This window comes from Rattus norvegicus, chromosome 1 (genome assembly GCF_021556685.1).
Source record: "Rattus norvegicus strain SHRSP/BbbUtx chromosome 1, alternate assembly SHRSP_T2T, whole genome shotgun sequence".
Lineage (NCBI taxonomy): Eukaryota > Metazoa > Chordata > Mammalia > Rodentia > Muridae > Rattus > Rattus norvegicus.
The window spans coordinates 176,771,732-176,793,087 of record NC_141534.1 but is presented as its reverse complement, the minus strand read 5'-3'; the positions used below and the strand labels follow the sequence as shown (position 1 = coordinate 176,793,087).

The 21,356-nt window shown below is 44.8% G+C and overlaps 1 protein-coding gene across 5 annotated transcripts in view; it reads left to right on the top strand.

Moving 5' to 3' along the window:
- Scube2 (signal peptide, CUB domain and EGF like domain containing 2) overlaps positions 1-21,356 on the top strand; it is a 69,217-nt gene that overhangs the window by 43,368 nt on the left and 4,493 nt on the right. For 4 of the 5 annotated variants that reach the window (XM_087582407.1, XM_087582392.1, XM_087582402.1 and 1 more), the window contains 4 exon segments: positions 13,052-13,219; positions 13,732-13,893; positions 15,528-15,725; positions 17,686-17,838. In XM_087582407.1, coding sequence (XP_087438533.1) covers positions 13,052-13,219; positions 13,732-13,893; positions 15,528-15,725; positions 17,686-17,838 — 681 coding nt within the window. 5 annotated transcript variants of the gene reach the window in all.

Genomic DNA, 21,356 nt, shown 5'->3' with positions numbered 1-21,356 from the left:
TGAAGTTATTCTCCCTATTCTTTTGTTTGTTTGTTTGTTTGTTTGTTTGTTTTTTCCAAGACAGGTTTTCACAGCTGTCCTGAAACTCACTCTGGAGATCAGGCTGGCCCTGAACTGAGATATCCCCCTGCCTCTGCCTCCTCAGTGCTGGGATTAAGGGAGTATGCCAACACGGCCTGGTTACCTTATTCTTATTCAGTATTTAGTCACATGGGTCCCATTCTTATGAATTCATATAATTCTAAAGATTTATTTATTTATTATATATAAGTACACTGTCACTGTCTTCAGACACACCAGAAGAGGACATCAGATCCTGTTACAGATGGTTGTGAGCCATCATGTGGTTGCTGGGATTTGAACTCAGGACCTCTGGAAGAGCAGTCAGTGCTCTTAACCGCTGAGCCATCTCTCCAGCCGAATTCATATAATTCTAATAATTTCTTCCTCAAGCCCACCTCTAAAGACCTTAGCTTAATTTTTTACCTTGTAAATACTTAATATTTAATGAAGATTGAATCTTTCGAACCATAGCAGAGCCCCAAGAGGTGTTGGAATGACCTGAAAGGAGACTGACTGGAAACTTTGTGCTTCTCTTTTTAATTATAGATGTGGTAGAGATTTCAAATGGTACAGCAGTGTATAACAGTGAGCATTCTCCCCACTACTGCCTAATCCGACTTCTCAACACTGTTGAAATGGGCTGTTTTTATGCGCTTTTAAGCATATATAAAAGTAAGGTGCTATTTATTCACCAATACGCATTTATTAAGCTCCTGCTGTATACTAGGTGCCATTGTAGATGCCGGGACTCCAGTAAAGGAGATGGACTAGCAAAAGTCTTAGCCCTCTTGACATTTATAATTTTAAAAGGAAGAAGCAGGTAGCTACTCCCTAAGCAAGGATACAGATTATTTGTCAAATGCTGACAAGGATATGGAGAACAAGTCACATGGGAAGTGAAATAGAAAGATCCCAGGCAAGGTGAGGAGCAGGGAGGGATTGCGTTTTCCACGATGTAGATGTGGCAGGGAAGGCCCCATTGCAAAGCGGGATGGTTCAGACACACACAGGAAAGAGGAATAAGAAGTAGAACAAAACCCCATAGGTATTAGAAGAAAGCACAGGGTGATGAGGGAGGGGAATATGGGAGGGGGGTTGTGACCTCAGGGCAGTAGCAGAGGCCCAGTTCACTCCAGGGTAGAAATCAGCGTGTTTTCCTACCCATGATTCTGGAGCTCAACCCAGGGCCTCACACAGTCCACACTGCCAGCCTGTATCTAATATATCGGCATCTGTCAGCCTGGCCCCTGTGAGTAGACATTGACATGATTCCTGGCTTCCCTTTTACAAACAGAGCAGCTGTGGTTAGCTTTCTTTGTGCACATACTGATATTCTCGAAGGCTAGGTTTCTGGAAGTTCAACTGTCAAATCAAGATCATGCATATTAAACAGTGGTAGATATTGCCAACTTACCCTTCCAAATCCCCCCTCAATGCCTTCAGCACCACTTGAGTCCTTAATGTCCCACATCCTCAAGGACATGAAATAGTTATCATTGATCCTTTTAATCTTTGCAAACCCAGTAAGGAAAAAAAATCACTAATTTTTTTGATCATCAAGAAAAATACACTGTCTTAAATTATTTATATTTCTTCTTCTAAGAACATTTATAGGTTTTGTCTATTTACATTAAATTGTAGTATAATATAAATAAAGTATTTATAAAATTAAAAATATTTTTTATATTTTAAATTTTGAAATATTTTATTAAACATTTAAATTATTCCATACAGAAGTCTATGTTTAGTTGCTTAAAATATCACTGGTGGGAGATACCTCTGATCAGAAAAATATATTAACCAGGTATAGTGGTGCACACCTTTAATCCCAGCACACAGGAGGCAGAGGCAGGCTGATCTCTGTCAGTTGAGGCCAGCCTGGTCTCCATAAATAGTTCCGGAATAGCCAGGGTTACATAGTGATAGCCTATCTTGAAACAAAACAGTAAATAAAAAATAAAGTAAAACTCAGGTCAGGCTAGACGATTCCATGAGTGAAGGAGGAGCTAGCCAGGATCTTGCCGCTAAACCTGATGATCTGAGTTCAGTCTCCAAGTCTATCAATGTCCCAAAGACAGAAGCCTCCACAAGTACTCCTCTATCCCCCATCCGCACTATTGCATACGTTTGTGCACACACGCTCATGTGCACACACTTACATAAAACAATTTAAACTTTTCTAAAAAAATAAAATGTAGAGTCCCAAGTTATAGCATAGGAAAGACTCACTTGACCAAATTGGGAAACTTTCTTCTTGTCATTTGTACATAGTAAAGTTTATGAATTTGGCATTTAGGGGCAGCCTGTTCTACAAGTAACCTTTGTACCATCTGTGATCAACTTCAGCAAGATGTCAGAAAAGAAAAGCAGTTCTGGGGCTGGGGACATGGCTCTGTCAGTAAAGTGCTCGCTGTGGGAGAATGAGGATCTGAGTTTGATGTCCTGCACCCACATAAGAAGCCATGCACCGTGACATTTGCTTGTAATCTCTGTGCTGGGAAACAGAATCAGGCCAGCCATGGGGGCGCACGGGCTGGCCAGTTGATTTTAATTGGTAAGCTCTAGGTCTCGGTGTGCAATCCTTTTCTCAACAAGGAAGGTAGAGAGCAATTGGAAAAGAGACCCAACATAGGCGTCTGACCTCTCCCTGCAACTATACACTCATGTATACACGTGAACATGTACACAAACAAACACACAGATATAAATACAAATAAACAAACCAACTCCATTCTATAAAGAACAGATCCTGGGCTAAAGCTGTATGTAACTCCTGGTAGAGTTGTTTGGTTTTTTTTTTTTTTTTTTTCTGAGCATAAGCGAAACCCTGGGGTTGATCATGAGGGGCTGGGATTGATGGAGAGGTGGCTCCGCAGTTACAAGCCGGATCTCCTAGAAGACGGGTTTGATCCCAGCACCCACATGGCCGCTCACAACTGTCTATAACCCCAGTCCCAGGGCACCTGAGATCATTAGGCATATACATGGTTCACAGACACAAATGCAGACAAAACAGCTGCACACACTAAATACATAATAAATAAATACATATTTAAAAAAGAAATACATTTGGCAAGACAGACATGGTGGTACATGCCTAAAACTCCAGAATTAGGAAGCGAAAGCAGGAAGATTAAAAGGTTTTAGCCAACCGGATCGATATAGCGAGACTGTCTGAACAATAGCAAGAATATAATTTAAGTAAACTGGTGACACTTATCAACTACTTTCAGTGTGTCAGCATTATTGTGCTAAGTGCTTTGTGTATATTTTCTCACCTAACCCCTACAAGTCTGTATTATATTGTGCCCTTTTTATAGATAAGAATAGAAGACATAGAAAAATAACCCCCATCCCCGCTAATTTCAAACAGCAAGTGAAATGTCAGAGGCAGGACTCAAATTCAAGTCTGAATCAAGAGCCTGTGTTTCTGACTCTCCCAGTGTGCGGACCTGAGCAGGGCCTGAGAGCCCTGAGATCATTCCTTCCTACCGTACCTGGAAATAGAGCCAAGTGTCCATTCTGCGCTGGGTAGTGAAGAGCTCCAGATAAAATGAGATGTCATATTGTGAGTTGCATAGGGCAGGGTCAGATAGAGAGGTGTTCCCCGAAGAGGGATGCCTAAGCCAAGTTTGGAAGGAGGTACTGTTGATGGTGGTCAAGGAAGAGCATTCAGGAACCTGGAGATCCATGTAGGGTAATTAGCTTCAAGGGCAGGCATGGCCACTCCCCGGAAGACCTAAAATGCACTGTAAGGAGCTTCAGTGTCGTTCGATGTCATGGTGTTTGTCTTAGTTTGGGTTTTTATTGCTATGATAAATACCACGACTAAAAGCAACTTGGGGAGGAAAGGGTTTTCTTCCATTTATATGTCTCATTCATGGTTCATCATGAGGGAAGTCAGGTCAAGAACTCAAGGCAGGAACCGAAGAGACCACAGAGGAACACTGGCTTAGTAGCTTGCTCAGTTTGCTTTCTTGGTTATTTGATTATTAGGCTAACCTTTAATGGCTGAACCATCTCTCCAGCCCTCAATTTACTTTTTTTATATACCCTTGGGCCACCTGCCCAAGCATGACATCCACAGTGGCCTGGACTCTTCCAAATCAATCACTAATTTAAAAAATGCCGGACTTGCCTACCAGCTAATCTAATGGAGGCATTTTTCCAACTGAAGTTCTCTTTTCCCAGGTAGGTCTACATTTGTGTCAAGTTGACAAAAAACCAAGCAGGACAGTTATATTAGAGATTTAATCAAGAAGTGTCTTGAGCATATGCATACTTGAGAAAAATCTTCCTGCCCGTATTGGAGGAGGTGGGGCTATAGGCAGAAAGATTGGCTGAGAAGTTTACTGCATATCACATAAGAGATACTAATATCACAGAGGCACAGATGGAGAGGAGAGCACAGAAGCTCAGAGGCACATTTAGGAGGAAGGGTGACATTTGTTAAGAACATGGGTCAGAATATGCAAAGAGAAAGTGCTAGGATAGGTCCAGCCATTTCTGATCCTGCCACTCACCTCTCCCAGCTAAACATCTCAGGAAGCAACCTCACAGACATATTCAAAATTTGTCTCCTAGGTGATTCCAAATTCTGTCAAGTTGACAGTTGAGATTAAGTGTGGCAGGTGTTCGCAGACAGCTGGAAATGCATGAAAACTTCATATCTTCCCGTTCAAACTCTCCTGTCATATTCTGTAAACACCTACTCCACCTTACTTCCTGTTTTAATGGATGGCCTGTTGGGGCATAGGCAGATGTGCTTATCCATGGCCTGTTTTTCTTCTCTAGTACTGGATTCTACACCCTTCATTCCTTACCTATGTGGTTCTGCAGTGTGCCCTACTTCCACAGAGTTCTCTTTCTTTGCCCCACTTCCCCAGAGTTCTCTTTCATTGCCAACCTCACACAAACTATGACCTTTCTCATGAAACAAACCACCCCTCCATTGACTTCTCCTTGCTTGTCCCATCATGCTCACAATAGATAGATAGACTGATGGATAAATGGATGGGTGGGTAGATAGATAGATAATGGATGGATAGGTAGAGGATGGATAAGTAGATTGAAAGATGGAGGATAATGGGTGGGTAGATAGAGGATAGATGGATGGATGGATGGATGGATGGATGGATGGATAGATGGTAACTCCCTATTCCTCTCTCTCTGTGATATATTTATCTTTCTCTGTTTCCTCAATATATATTTGAATTTATGACTGTTGTCTGGTACTACCAGCTAGTATAAGCAATAAATAATAAAAGGTAGAATAAGACAAAGATTAAATAAGCATAAATAAACCTAATATAAAGAAACCCAGTTTCTTCTTCAGGTTACTCTGTCCAAGTTGGCAACGTTCATTGTTGTTTGCACTGATGTAAATCCATTTCTAAAACAGACTTTTCATTTGTTGCTAATGCTCCTGTTGGATCTGGTTGAATCATGATTGTTTGACTCATGATATGACTTGATCAAGAGCAAGTGGTAGTGGTAGGAGACAGGCCTACTCCAGCACATTCCTGTCTTGCTCCAGTGCTTATGCCATTGGTAAACCTTCAGTGCAGATGGCCTCTCAAGAGTCATCCACAGCCTGTCTGTGATTTTATGGTGGTTAGTCACTGTTTGAAACTAGATATTATAGGGGCTGGGGATTTAGCTCAGTGGTAGAGCACTTGCCTAGGAAGCGCAAGGCCCTGGGTTCGGTTCCCAGCTCCGAAAAAAAGAAAAAGAAAAAAAAAAAAGAAACTAGATATTATAATCAATTATGATTATTTGGCCAGATACAGTCTATCGTTTCCTTTACACCCCAGAGTTGTGGGATAGTTATAACTTTCTCTTCCCCTTCCTTCCTTCCTTCCTTCCTTCCTTCCTTCCTTCCTTCCCTCCTTCCCTCCTTCCTTCCTTTCCTCTTTCTTTCTTTCTTTCTTTCTTTCTTTCTTTCTTTCTTTCTTTCTTTCTTTCTTTCTTTGTGTGTGTGGTTCAAGACAGGGTTTCTCTTTGTAGCCCTGGCTGTCCTACGACTCAGGCTGGACTTGAACTCAGAGATCCACCTACTTCTGCCTCCAGAGTGCTGTAATTAAAGGCATGGGCCACTACCACTCAGCTGATTCTCTTTTCTTGAAGACCTTTCATCCCCCAACTATCTCATGACTCTTGGACAAGTGGGTTGACTAAGGGACCAGTCTTACATCACATTATAACCACTGGAGCCTTGTTTCTTATTTAGTAGGGAGAAATGAATATACAGAAATCTGAAATTTTTTTCTTACACTTCTGAGTCACCTAGTAAACCCTCGAAGTGCAATATCTGTTTCAGAGAGCACAGGGAGCTTAGGTAGTGTCCCTCAAGGTCAGTACTTGGATAGATGGATGGATAGATGGATGGATGGGTGGATGGGTGGATGGATGGATGAATGGATGGATGGATGGAGGCCAGATTCACTGTTTCCTCCTTCCCAACCAAACCTTCCTTTCCTCCCCTCAGCATATAGCCCTTCTCTTTATACAGTGACTCAAGTCAAAACTCTGGAATCTTCCTGGCCATCTCCTATGCTGTAGCCCTCACCCCTCCACTGGTGAATCTTGTCTGCCTGCCTGCAGGTAGGCTCCTGAGCCCAGCTACTGTCACCTCCTCCATTCTTATTGTTTGGTTCCAAGCCACCCTTCTTTTCCATTTGTTCTCGAAGGCTGAATGTTCTTCCCCTTCCTGCCCTCAACCTGTTCTCACACAGCAGCCAAAAGATGGCTTAGAGACAGAGATTCTGTCGGCTGCCTGCCTGTCCAGGTCCTCTACACACTGTAAAGCCTTCTTTATCAGGGACTTCAAGACCCAACATGACCTGTCTGGCTTGTTGTGTATTGCTTGGTTTTTGTTGTTTTGTTGTTGTTGTTGTTTGCTTGCTTGCTTTTTGGTGTTTCACTATGTAGCACAGGCTGACCTGCAATTCTCCTGCTTCAGCCTCTTAAAATACATCTCCAGTCACCCTGCCCCTTTCCTTCTGTTCCTGTGACACAAGTCTTCTGCAGTTAGGTGGTCTCACTGGAAGACTGTTTCTCTCCTTCCATTTTAGTCCCTACCCAGAGCCATCTTTCCTAGCCACCCACTGAAGCACATACATGCAGACACTGTTACATTTAGAGTATTAAATGAAGAAGCAAATGATTCTTCCCAGGCACCACTGAAGGACGGGGCTGGCAAGATGACTCACTGGGTAAGGGCCTCCTACCAAGCCCTTTTGAGTCTAAACCCTGGAACCCACAGGTGAGAATTCCCACTAGTAGTCTTCTGACCCGTACCCAATAAATATAATATAAAAGAGTTAAAATAAGAAGAAAGATATCCCAAGGACAAGTGACAATATGCAGAGAGGGCAAAATGCAGCTTTTGTGGGGGGAAATTTAAATTGAGGACCAAAGAGACGCCCTAAAGGAAGTCGAGTTTTGGCCCCACCTCACCAGGCAGGAAAAGAACATAACACACAGCTGGGTCCCCAGCGAGGGATGGGTCCAGCTGGGCTCATTTCTGTCCTCAATCATGAGGATGTTTTCAGACAGCAACCCTGAGTGCACCCCCAAATCCCGCAAAGACAGAGAAGAAGCAATCCCTCAGTCTAAGGAGCGGCTATGCCCTGTTATCCTGGGGCACTCCTTTAAAGGGGGCTCAAACCTGGATCCTGAGACCACTGTGCTGCCTTGGGACTCTTGGGACTTGCCTCTGAGCTGGGACAAAGCGGCCGCCCCAGGATACCTTGGGAATCCACATGGGCTGCCTGTGGCTCTCCTTCAGAAGTCAAGGCTCAGTCCTGAAGACAACGTGAGGCCTGGAGAGTAGCCCCTTTTATTAGGTTCACCCTCTTAGCAGCAGAGAGACCATAGTGTTTGCCCATAGCCTGGAATACTCAAAGGCTAGGGCAAGCCTGAAAAGAGGGCAAGCCTTTAGGCCTCTTTGTCACCATTAATCCCGGTCCCTGCTGGTTTCTACCCCTTTGCATCAGAAAGGCTTTCTTGTATTTTTTTCCTCTCTTTCTTTTTCTCTTTTTTGAAGAGGAGGAGAAACAGCTGTGCAGGATTTGAGAATGGGGTTTTAATGGTCACTGACAGTACACAAAAGCTCTACTGTGACGGTGAAGTGTTCTGGGGGCAATTGCCTCCTTTGTCTGAGGGCAGTGACACAAGCAGGCCACTCAAGGGGAAGAGAGAAGCAACTGGGACATTCGATTGAGGTACCACCAGGCACATGTGCACTCCGCTGTTCCCAGGCATGCGTCAGGACAGCCCTGCTCACTCGGGTTTACCTCGTAAAAGAGCAAATGTATCTGGAAGGGGTGTGGCATGAATTGTTTCCTTAGGTCTTTCTCTCTGGAAATTTTGACTGGCAAAACGCGTTGTTTATGTGAAGCAGGCAGGGCCCTCTTGGCCATAGGGCAGCTGATGTAGCATTCATCCCTTTGATGGGTTAAGAAATCCCAACTGATACGGAGTAGTGTGAGGCCTCTCCAAGCGGAACCTTGACAAGGATTGGGAGTTGGGTAAATAGCTCCAAGGTGGAGCATACCTGGACAATTCTGTGTCCATTCTGTTCAGTGAGATGCAGGGCTAGACCTGAGCATGGACACCATGTTTTCTTCCAGAGGAACCAGTGATGCTAACTAACCATGCCGATCGATCTGCCTCTAGGTAAGGATTGACTCTGCCACTGGAACTATGGTTTTAACCTGGGTCTAGCCAACAGCCAACTTTCAATGGGAATGGCTCGGGCCAGAGTCCTTCTGGGCAGGCTAGCATTGATTTGCTTTCTGCTAGTCTCCATGACAGCTTGGCTGAAGAAATCCAGAAAAGAATTGTTCTCTTACTCACCAGGTCACAATAGATACTGGGGTGGACAGCTGAGACAGCATGACACACGAATGCTTTGTCTCTATATAACTGAGCCCCGCCTTTCATGAGACATGGGCTAGGGTTGTGAAAGCAGAGGGTATTGCAATGAGGCTGTATGTAGGAAGTAAGTTTGAAATACAGACTCTGCCACAGACAGATGTATCTTACCCATTATAATACGAGTGCCAAGGAAGCAAGGTAGGTTCGCATTTAAGATTTCAGTTAAAACAAAATCGGGGTTGGGGATTTGGCTCAGTGGTAGAGCGCTTGCCTAGCAAGCACAAGGCCCTGGGTTCGGTCCCCAGCTCCGAAAAAAACGAAAAGAAAAAAAAAAAAACAAAAAAACAAAATCACAAACTTTTGGGAGGACTGGAAAGATGGCTCAGTGGTTAAGAGCACTGGGTCCTCTTTCAGAAGACCCAGGTTTGATTTATATCACCCGCATGGTTGTAACAACCATTTATAACTCCAGTTTCAGGGGATCTGACACTTGCTTTTGGACTTTACAAGTATCAGGTGCACATACATAGAAGCGAAACACCCATATACATAAAATAAAACGTTTTTAAAACATCACAAACTCATATAAAAACAACCTACAAATATTATAAGAGAAAATACGAACAATACAAAAAGTGTTAAATTTAAATATAAATTTTATTGCTTGAGTACATCTATAACTGTAAATAATACCCAAAATAGTCCATGGCCTCATTCTGATCCAAAAGCCTCATTTTTAGTCATAATTTGAGAGAATAATGAAAAGTGAGTAGTAAAGAATTTTTGTTGTTTTTGTTGGTTTGTGTTTGAGAGTAGACTTTACTGTGTAGGTCTTAAACTTGCTGTGTAAGGCCAGGATGGCCTTGAACTCAGGGAGATCTATCTGTCTCTGCCTCCTGAGAGTCAGGATTAAAGGTGCGTGCTATCATACCCAGCAATGAATGTTTTGATTACTGAACAGATCATCCGCCATGTTTAACCCTACACTTACACATATGACCTGCACACATGCGAACTGCACTCGGAGGATAGGGTGGAAATGAACATTCTCCGTATGGACACTTGAGATGCATAATAGTTGACTCTGAACTGTGGGATGAAGATGATGATGATGATGATGATGATGATGACGATGATTATATTTCCTGGAAGATTTACGTTTAAAAGAGAATGTGTTTGTTCTAGTCAGACTCTTAGCTGCTTAGCAACACCCTGAATTGAGCTTCTGTCTCTACTGTTTCCTCTGCTATATTCAGAGTTCAGGGCACTAACCATTACACAAGGGAAAGCCCTCTCTTGAATTCAAAGCTCTAAATCTCTCCAAAGATCTATCTTACACATTAGCTGTGAAGCTTTGGACCACGATATTTAGCTCCCTCTTCCTAGGCTCTCTTTTGTAAGGTGTAGCCAGTGATGTCACCTGCTTTCCAGGGTTATGCTAAGGAATGCATGACATGTTACAGGTAACACGTTGTCTGGCTTGGTGTTATGTTACTGTATGTACTTAATGACAGCTACATGATGTTTGACTGTTGAAATAGCAAGCCAAATTGGTTATATTTGCTTCATTTACATGTCATAGAATAGGGCATAAATCCCTATTTAACTAGTACCTCAGAATCTTTATTTAACCACCAATCAGAAGCACAGTCATGAATTTTCTTATTGCTTATTCTTTCTGGAATATTTACAAGGATCTATGCATTTTATGGCATATCTGAAGTATGTTGTTTTATAAGAACCTTAAGACCTTACTGACCTCAGAGGCCAAAATGGGAGCTTCAGAAACATGACTTCTGATGGGATTCCTCATTCCAGTGGTTCCCCCTCTCCCCAAGGATAAATTCCAGTGTCTGGAATTCAGGAACTCCTTTGACCTATCCAGCTCTCTCTCTTCCTTTTGTTCCAATGTAAGAACCCCTGTGACTTGCCCCATTTCTACTGGGGAAATCCTCTCTAACCTTCAATGTCTAATTCAAATATGGCTTCCTGTAGGAAGCCTTGCAGGATCCTGCCAGGAAGAATTCAGAACATCTCCCTCAGGGCTGGACCTGTAGGTAGCTTTGTTTGACTGGCATGCGTGAGGCCCTAGACGCAGTCCCTAATTCTTCCAGGTGACACACACAGACACACACACACAGACACACACACACACACACAGACACACAGACACACACACACACACAGAGACACAGAGACAGAGAGAGAGACAGAGAGAGACAAAGAGACAGAGACAGAGAGAGAGACAGAGAGAGACAAAGAGACAGAGACAGAGAGAGACAGAGAGAGAGAATGAGCAACTTTCACCTTTATACTCCTTTGATAACCCTGTAAACTAGGATAATCCAGAAGTTAAAACAAACAAAAAACAACAATAATAACAACAACAACAAAAAAACCCAAACCCACCATTTCACCATCAAGTGCTTTTGCTACAAACTAAGTAAGGTAGCCATGGTTCCTGCTAGTGTAGGGAGATACAGACCTATTAGACAGAGTCAATAGGAATAGGGAACCCAGAGACAGTGCCCAGTCTATCTTCAAGGGATTTGCATGGGGAGTGCGTCCATGTGTCCATTTTCATCTTAACACCTTCATCTCTAACACTCACTTCATCATCCTCCTCGGCCTCTGTCTCCACACTGACCCGCTTTGGCTAGTCAGTTGCAGGGCTGGGACGTATTATGATGGATCACAAGAACGCTGCATTTTATGTCCAAACGGAACCTTCCAAAATGAGGAAGGACAAGTCACTTGTGAACCATGCCCAAGACCAGAAAATCTTGGGTCCCTAAAAGTCTCAGAAGCCTGGAATGTATCTGACTGTGGAGGTAAGGATTCTGTCTGTCCCTTCTTACTCCTCCAGTCCCAGTGTCATTGTTTAGATTGAGGTGGGGTGGCACCCCAAAGACACTGGAAGATGTACACTGGACCTTGGTCTTCCCTTTAGCAGGGACCACGTTGGGTTGGTTCATTATTAGTTCTTTAGTGCTTGGGTTGGCACCAGACACACTGGGCTGATGCCCACATGAGCTAATAAAGGAAGATGGCGGCACAGCTCAGTTGGTAGAGTTTGCGCTCCAGCACTGTAATAGCAGACCCTGTGATCTCAGTACCTGGGAGGCGGAGGCAGGAAGATCAGGAGTTCAAGGTCATCTTTGACTAAGTAGTGAGCTTGGGGTCCACCTGGGCTACACGAGACCCTGTCTCAAAAATAAAGACAAAAGGATGGAGAAGATACTGACAGACCAGTGTAAACGTTATATTTATAAGCTTTCTTCACCCTGTAAACATGCACACCGGAGACCTCAGCCATCTCTCTGTCTCAACGGCCTGGTTAGACCAAACCAAACGCAAATTCACGAGTCTAAAAGAGGAACCAGTATTAATAAGAGTGGAATAGAAAGAAAAGTGGATCAAAAGAAAGTAATTAGAATACGTTAGATACATGCTGTCACAAAACTAATCAATAAAAAGGGAATCAAAATATAAAATTCACAAATAAAAAATGAGAATTGGGTTTTACAAGACACAGACTCTGTAGAGCTCCTTGTTACTGACAAGCTGCGTCCTACAAGAACAAGAGCTTCTAGGGGTCTTTCACTGATGTCTGATTCCTTCCCTGATCTCCAGAGGGACGCTCTGACAACCTGGGGCAAGTTAGTTGGATTTGGTAGGCTGATTGGGATCCTCCAGGGCACAGCTCAGCGTAGGAAGACACAACTGAAGAAATGATGAAATGGGAGACTCTTCTAGTCCGTTCATGCTGTTATAGGAGGGGTTGGCCTTCCATGTCTAATCATCAGATTGACTCTATGGCTGAAATTGTCCCCTCACTCTAGTCCCTGGGTAGGGGCAGGTCAAAGCTCCACACCAGGTTTTTCCCACTCGAAGCAGAGACCCATCTGTGCACGAGGCTCTGTAGGTCTGTGTGCAAACCTCAGGCACTTACCCATCTCCTGAGGATCCAGGTGGGAATGGCTGGTTGCTTCTCACTGAGCTGAAGTCATTGCGGGGTATCAGGCCTCATGAAGGTCTATGTCTTGTGCAGAGAGGTGGGAATGGCCTCCCATGGAGCTTCCCTCACCCAGGGCCATACTCCCCGCAGGCCTTTGTCAGCCGGGTGAATATTCAGCAGATGGATTTGCCCCTTGCCAGCCCTGTGCCCTGGGCACCTTTCAGCCTGATGTGGGCCGTACATCTTGCCTCCCGTGTGGAGGAGGTCTTCCTACTAAGCATCTGGGAGCCACTTCCTTCCATGATTGTGAAACCAGAGGTGAGTAATTACTTGCCCCTTTCTGGAACGCCAGTCTCTCCTGAATTCCACTGCGTCTAGTGAAGACGTGATTCCCCAGTCCAGGCTGCCCCTGACAGGGCTTTAGTTCTCCCCAGCCACCAAGGCCGCTCACACAAGAGTGATAATTGGGTAGCAGTGAACAGGTTTTATAAACAGACTTCCTGCCCCCCTTTCCTCTATCTCAGTGGCTTAGCTACCCCCACCAGCCCCCTCCAGAGTCACATTTCCCTGCTTCTCCCAAGGGAGGGCCAAGTCAGCCTTAGTTGGTGTCCTAATTGCTCCCACCCTGAAGATTTAACTGATGACCACTGCTGCCTGGCCATATTCATGTTCCTTATTTTGAGTGGTATGAGTACCTCTCACTCTGGCTATTGAGGGAATCAAGTGTTGATTAATCCTGGCTTGCCAGGAAAACTGTATTTCATCTAGGCATAATAATTTATCTCATAAACCTTGGAGGATTTGATTAAAAATAGTCTTTTTCTTCACAGTTCAATGTTCGCCTGGGCATTTCTACAACACCACCACACACCGATGTATCCGTTGCCCACTGGGAACATACCAGCCTGAATTTGGAAAAAATAATTGTGTTTCCTGCCCGGGAAATACTACCACCGACTTTGACGGCTCCACCAACATAACACAGTGTAAAAGTAGGTTTTTCTTTAAGGTGTCTCGTAGGCTGGATTAGAGGATGCCTGGGTTGGATTTGGGCAGCGAAGTGTGAGAAGGTAGCCAGGGTTCCAGGTTCATTCAGGACCATGTGCATGAGGCTAGTCCCATGCATAGCTAAGTGGACCCGTGCTATGGAAAGGAACAGTTGCAGTGTTCTCGGCTTTAAAACGGGAACTATAGCTGTGACCCAGAAGTCTCACCTCTTTTATATGTGTGGTTTAGGGAATTGAACCAAATGCTTAAAACATTGTGCATCCTCTGCCCCTGCACCCCACTCCAGCTACCTGTAATTACAACTGTACTTTTCCCTGGAGGATAATTTTAGTTCAGCCTAGCTCAACACATTGTCTGAAGGCCTGCCCTGTGCCCAGCATCCTGCTAAGTCATGCTGACCAAGCTGCTAGGAGCCCGACTGTAGAACTACAGGAAGGGCAAGTGACTGTCCTATAGAGGAAAGGTCTTTGGAGAGCATGGAAGGAGACTCAGGCAGGAGAGGGCTTCGTGCTTCGGACAGCCCCGAAGGAAGCCAAGGCTTGGACAAATGAAGGCCTTCTGGGCAGGAAAAGGAGGCCTCGGTCAGATGTGGGGCCTGCTAAGGGTTGTGATTTGTGATTTCAACAATGGGAAACAGAATCACTTAAGGGTCTTGAATGCCTGCTTTGATGGCAGTCTCACTACCATCCATGAGACCCTCATGTGTTGGTAGATTAGACTTTGGGAAGACTCACAGTGTTAGGGAATTCTTCAGTATCCTAAGGTGACCCTAGTCCTAGTCTTGCCCTTCCCTGGTCCTTGGCTGGACATCAGGAGTCGCAGTTCCTCAGACAACCCTGAATTCCATGGCTTTCCCTTCTCCCTTTTTCCCCAGAAGAGAAGCCCAGTTATCATTGCTGTTGTTTTCTCTCTCTCTCTCTCTCTCTCTCTCTCTCTCTCTCTCTCTCTCTTTTTGACTACTGCAAACTCCCAGTTATAGTTAGAGAAGAAAAATCACCCCCGATGTCTCTTGTACAGGTTTCCCCAACAGTATTAAACAGTAAGTCCCCCGAGGAACTCTTGGCTATGTCTGTCTCAGTTCTGAGCCCCAGATCTTTGGGAGACACCTGGGGGGAGTCAGTGTCTGACAAGAGAGCTGATTGTGAGCCTGTGCTCATGAGTAAGCATGCAACATGCATGAGTGCATCTAAGGGTTCACTGAAACTTCCTTCTCCATCAAAAATAAAACATGGCTCTAAACAGAAAGAAAAGGTGGAAAATGTTTGTTTTAGCTTCATGAAAGGTCTTGGTCAGATATTTTCTACTGAGCTATATTCTGAGTTCAGTGTTATATTCCCCTGATGTACAGAATTGTAAACAAAATAAACGTGTTGATAAGAAGGTAGGCTATTAAAAAAAAGAAGAAGAAGAAGAAGAAGAAAAAAAAAAGAAGGTAGGCTATTTTGTGGAGTCCATGTTGCTTGGCTCCCACAGAGGCCTTGAGCACTGCAGGATGCACATTCTCAGGGTGGTGTCGTTTCCTTGCAACAAGGAGTCTGGTTCTCAGCCAGGCTTGGGGTGTCTGAAGTAGCAATGTCAATGTTCTCTGCCCTCCTAACTCATGGCACTTCCTTTCCAGACAGAAAGTGTGGAGGGGAGCTGGGGGATTTCACAGGGTACATTGAATCCCCAAACTACCCTGGGAACTACCCAGCCAACTCAGAGTGCACCTGGACCATTAACCCACCCCCCAAACGCCGGATCCTGATTGTGGTCCCTGAGATCTTCCTGCCCATAGAGGATGACTGCGGTGACTACCTGGTGATGCGGAAAACCTGTGCGTCTCTCCCTGGGCTTCCCTCCCTTCCCAAGGCAGTCTGGGAAACCTGATGACCTGCCCCCAGCTTTAAATGTGAGAAGCAGATCTAGTAGATTGTTTCCTTCATAGTAGAACAGAGATGACACTCGAGTTTAGAGCAAACTGGGACTGGCTTTGTTCACCCTAGGCAGCAACACATAGTTTAGACTGCCCGAGTCCAAAGGTGTGATCTAACCAGGAAGGAAGGCCCCTCCTGTTACCCTGACTCAGCCTCCAGTGTCTATTGTCTATAAAGAAGCATTCTCAACCTATGGGTCTCAACCCCTTTGACAAACGTCTAATCCTCAAAATATTTACAGTATGATTCATTCAGTAGCAAAATTATACTTCTGAAGTAGCAACGAAAATAATTTTATGGTTAGGGATTACCAGATCATGAAGAACTGTATTAAAGGGTCACAGTATTAGGAAGGTTGAGGACCACTACATAAATGGCTGTTAATACCAATGCAGCTTGATAACAGAGCTGAGAGTGGGATGGATCCCAGATTCACCTCCTACTGGGTCTGTGATCTTAGGTGGACATTCTGAACACTGTAGCCTTCTAGGGGAGGGAGGAAAAATGACAGTCACTGCCATGTAGGGTTGTTAGGACTAAAAGAGTTCAGGTAGAATGCTTGGAAGGCTCCATGTGCCTGTGTAGTAGTAGTTTTAAATTTACTGATATACACTACTTGTATAAAATCGTGGACTTCATTACGGCATTTTCATACACATACATATTTTGATTATATTCTCTCTCTATTACTGTCTTGTGTCTCCTTCCAACTAGCTCTTCTTCCCAGTCTCTCCTATGCTTGTCTTGGGGAGGGAGTTGTTTATTTGTTGTTTTGTTTTTTGTGACCTACAAACATGTGTGAAAAGTGATTTACAGGAACAGTGGGCACCTCCCCAGAAACTACACAACTGGAGAAAATGTCTGTCTTCCCTGCAGTCATTAGTGTATAGATCATGGTGTGGCACTGGGGGGGCGATCATGAGCTCCTCTCTCCATCCTGTGATGTTGATAAGCCCTGTCTTATACAGAGGCTGCCAGTCCAAGAGTGCAATGACCATGACTAGTAGTAGTTAAAATGAAGGAAGTTTGATGAGGGTTTGAATTCTGTCCATGCCATATATTGGTTGTGGCCCTCATTGTAACAGAGGCAGTAATTGGTCAGCCTCTGTGGTTTTCAGAGGAATCAGTTCGATAGATCAAGCCTGCAAAAGGCCTACGGTACTCCAAGAAAACTACAGAATGTGCAGGTGACTCTTGCTGGGTATGAGCAGCTTGCTGTGAACTCTGGGGCCCTCTCTCAACTCTTACCATAGATGGGACAGCCTGGGTTGCAGCCATTTGTCTGGCTGAGGACAGGTGGGGCTTAGCCTATTCTTAGGGCAAAGTATAATTCCCCAGTAGAATCTTCTCTTTTTCCAGTGCTTTCTACTGTTAGAATGAGCCTGAGAGCTCATGTGTTGGTATTCAAGAGCATGCATGTGTGCGTGTGTGTGTACAAGTACATGTGTGTGTGTGCAGGTGCCTGTGGCATTCTGAGGTCAACTTCAGTTGTCCTTTCTCAGATACAATCCACTTTGTTTTCTGGAAATAGGCTCTCTCATTGACCTGATATTTGGTCAAAATAAGTAGGCTAGGCTGTCTGGGCAGCAAACCTCAGGGATCTATGGAACTTAGCTAGCCCATGACCGCTATGTCTGGCTACAGAGTAAAACAACACCACCAACAAAAACATAGGTTCTGGATATCATTTCAGGTCCTCATGTTTGCAAGGCAAGCATTTTACCAAGGGAGCTGTTTTCCCAGCCCGTGAATTCCCAAGTTTAACTTACTGTGTGGATTAAGTGTTTTCAAAGATGAGCATTCCCTGACTATGGCTCCATAACACCTCTTTGAACCACCTGCTCTGTCTTTTCTTGGCAGCTTCATCAAATTCTGTGACCACATATGAAACCTGCCAGACCTATGAACGCCCCATCGCCTTCACCTCCAGATCAAAGAAGCTGTGGATTCAGTTCAAGTCCAATGAAGGGAACAGTGCCCGAGGATTCCAGGTTCCCTATGTGACATACGATGGTAAGCAAGAGCTGTGACGCCCGGGCTGTGCCACTGCAGGGCTGGTATGGCTGTGCTCTGAACCAGGAACCGGCTACTGAGCCAGCTGGCAGATGCTGGCAAGCACACCCACTCGGCCAGCCAGGCGGGGTAAGGCAAAAGGATATAGCTGACTCATTGGGGCCACCTTTTAAACAGACATTTGGGGACACTTATTATGGGGATGGAAAAGAATGGTTTAGAAAATACAGGGAAAGCAAGCAGTCAGGTGTGAGAACACGGTCGTTGGGGTCAGGCAACTGGCTGTCTCTTCCAGGACTTCAGTCGCTGACTTACTAGATCTAAGTCTTATTTTCTTGACTTCCAGTGGTGAGTGAACCTAGGGCTTCTAACTCTGAGCTACACCTCTAGTCAGGCCTTATTTTCTTAGTGAGTGATGGAGAAAATCATTTGAATGAACATTAAGAGTTTAACACAGGACAGTGACTGGCAGATAGGAATTGCTCAAAAACATTTAAACTGGGGGTTGGGGATTTAGCTCAGTGGTAGAGCGCTTGCCTAGCAAGCGCAAGGCCCTGGGTTCGGTCCCCAGCTCCGGAAAAAAAGAAAAAAGAAAAAAAATTCAAACTGGCCAAGGTTGTGACTTTTATTACTTTTATTCCTGAGATGGGGTAGAGGCTTAACTTCAGGTCTTCGCCCTGCTTTCGACTCTGATCTTGGGCAAGTCAGATGATGTTTCTGGATCCTTTGGATCCCTGGGGACCTACTGAGATTCTGAGACTTGGTCTACAAATATTTATTGTGACTAGAACACAAAAGTGTGTGTTTTGTCATAGATGCTTGTATGTATAGGGTACATACAAGGCAGTGGGAGCACAGAGAGAGAGAGAGAGAAGGCAGCAAATACTCTGAACAGGCTTGGAAGGAACAGATCAGTTTCAAGAGGTTTGAGTCTGGAAAGAACATGGAGACTGAAGTGGGACATAAATAGAAAGAAGACCGTTTGGGGAGAGCCTGAATGATAATACTCCTGCCACAGTTGTTTGGCTGGTGGGGAGCACGGGGAGGAGAATAAATGAGACCGTAGCTAAGCAGTGAGGAACCTTCAACCAAGCTCAGGAGAATAGAATTAATTTTATAGGGAGCCTTTAAAGAATTTTAGGCCAAGAGATGACATCCTTGGCTTTCCTAAACTCACTTTACATAGTTTATTTCTAACAAGTGATACAAGACTCTCGGCCTGCCCTGGATTTTTCTCAAATGATGTGTAATGCCCAGGATAAGGGTTCTTGAAATCTGACTTCTGGGACTCTGCTGAGGGAGACATTGAGTCTAGTTTCTTCCTGGAAGCAAGTGTCCAGTAAGCTCTCCTGTCTGGAGTCGTGAAGGAAAAAAATGGACTCTGAGGCTTGGGCAAATGTTATCACATCATTGAGACATTTTCATATGTCACACTTTGGAATGCTGTTGTCATTCTGCCTTGGTGACATATTAAATGTTCCTTTTTTATTGAAAAAAAAAATGAAAACAAGGGCTGGAGGTGCAGCCCGTTTGGTAGAATGTTGGTGTAACATGCGTGAAGCCAATGCCCTACTCCCAGCGTTGTATAAGCCGGGGAAGCTGGCACTTGCAATCCTATCAGGAAGAGCACAAGCTGGTGCGGGTGGGTGGGGTGGGGGTTGCAGCTGAGTCTCACGCTGGAGAAGTGCAAGAGTCCTGTGACAGTCATGGGGCATTCCTGAGCACCAGGTATGCATCAAGGTGCCTTTTATGAGCCACATTCCTCATGGTCACCCCATGAAGCAGACCGGGTCACTTTCTGATGTTACAGATGAGGCCACTCAGCCTTAGAGATTTAAATAACTGAGCTGAGGGCATGACATAGCAAAGCTGCAGAACTGGGGTGACCCAAGTGTAGAGACTTCAGAGCGTGAGTTCTTACCTATAAACGGCTCTGTTTTGAAACGCAGAAGGAAGGCAGGAGGCACAGGCGCTCTTAGAAACAGGGAGTGAATTTTAAAAGACAGCATCCTGGAAGCATATGGTCTAATGGCAAAGCACAGTACAGCTTTCTGTGACAAAAGTTTGCACAGCAGCCTCCTTTCCTAAGAGTAGATTCACCTGACAGAAAGAAGCCAGACACTCAGCAAAGGTGCAAACCTCAAACTAACATAAGCAGGGTACGGTGGCATACATTTGTAACCCAGCGCTTAGGGGTGGAGGAGGTAGGGTGATCAGGCATTCAAGGCCAGCTTTGGTTGCATAGCAACTTCAAGTCCAGCCTGGGCTACATTAAACCCCATTTTAAAAAAGAAAAAAAAGAGAGAAAAATAAAAAAGAAAGAAAGAAAGAAAACTTTAACTCCACACTTTGTTTATTTGGGCTTTGTTGTTGTCGATGGTGGTGTTTGTTTTAGGACAAGGTCCTGTAGCTCACAAAGTTACCATGTGGCCCACGCTGGCCTTGAATGTATACCTTATATATTCATTAAAATCAGAGAATGAAGACAAAAGTGCCATGTCAGTAGTCGCAATGATACAGTGTGTGTATGAAATATTCATTGTGCAGTGATGTTCCTTCACCGGCTCTGGACTGAAGAAACTTCTTGGGAACACTTCCAGCTGCCTCCTCAAGTGCTCTCAGAACTCACGTGGCCCCTCAGCACACGGGATGCATTTAGAAAGGCGGTTTCTGATGTGTCTGGGCTTTGGAGAGGGCTGTGCTCTGCATATGCTTGCTTGAGTTATGACTATGGGAAGTAGGCTAGACTTCAAAGTGGGGTGAGATTACATTTGGAAAAGGAATACTGCATGCACTGCACATAATGTGTATGCCAGGAGCACAGAAATGGTCAACGTGAAAAAGCACATTCTTTTTCTCAGACAGCAGAGTTCTCTATCCCTAACCCTATTCCAGCTAAAGAGAGAAGAATCTTTCTTGGTGGTAAACTTCGTCACCTTAGACACTTTGAGGACAGAGAGATAGTGGAGGCATGGAAGGCATTGGTAGAGAGGGAAAGAAAAACCTGGATGAGCCCCCAGGGGAGGGAGCGAAGGTAAGAGCAGATCACCAAGCAGGAGCCCCCAAGCCCCTACTACAGGAAAAGGCGAAGGACAGGAGGAAAGCAAGAAGTCCTCAGGGAACAGTCAGTGAGATAGTGGGGAACCAAAGTGTAGAGTGTGCTGGAAGATCAGAGAGGAACTGGAGAGAGAGAGAGAGAGAGAGAGAGAGAGAGAGAGAGAGAGAGAGAGAGAGAGAGAGAGAGAGAGAGGTGGAGGAGGAAGAGGGTGACAAGCTAGGTCAAATGCTACTAATGCATAAAGGGAATCGAGGACCAGCATTTGACACCAGGACACAGGCCATGAAGGGCATTGCTGATCTCAACTTGCAGTTTTGGAGAAATGCTTGGGACAAAACCGACAGCAGTTGGATTAGGAGAAGAAAAGTCTAGCTGGAGACAGTGAGTGTTGAAGTTTCTCTGGAAGGCGTTTGCTACAAAAGGCAAGAGAGGCACGAAATGGAACCTGGAAAGAAATATG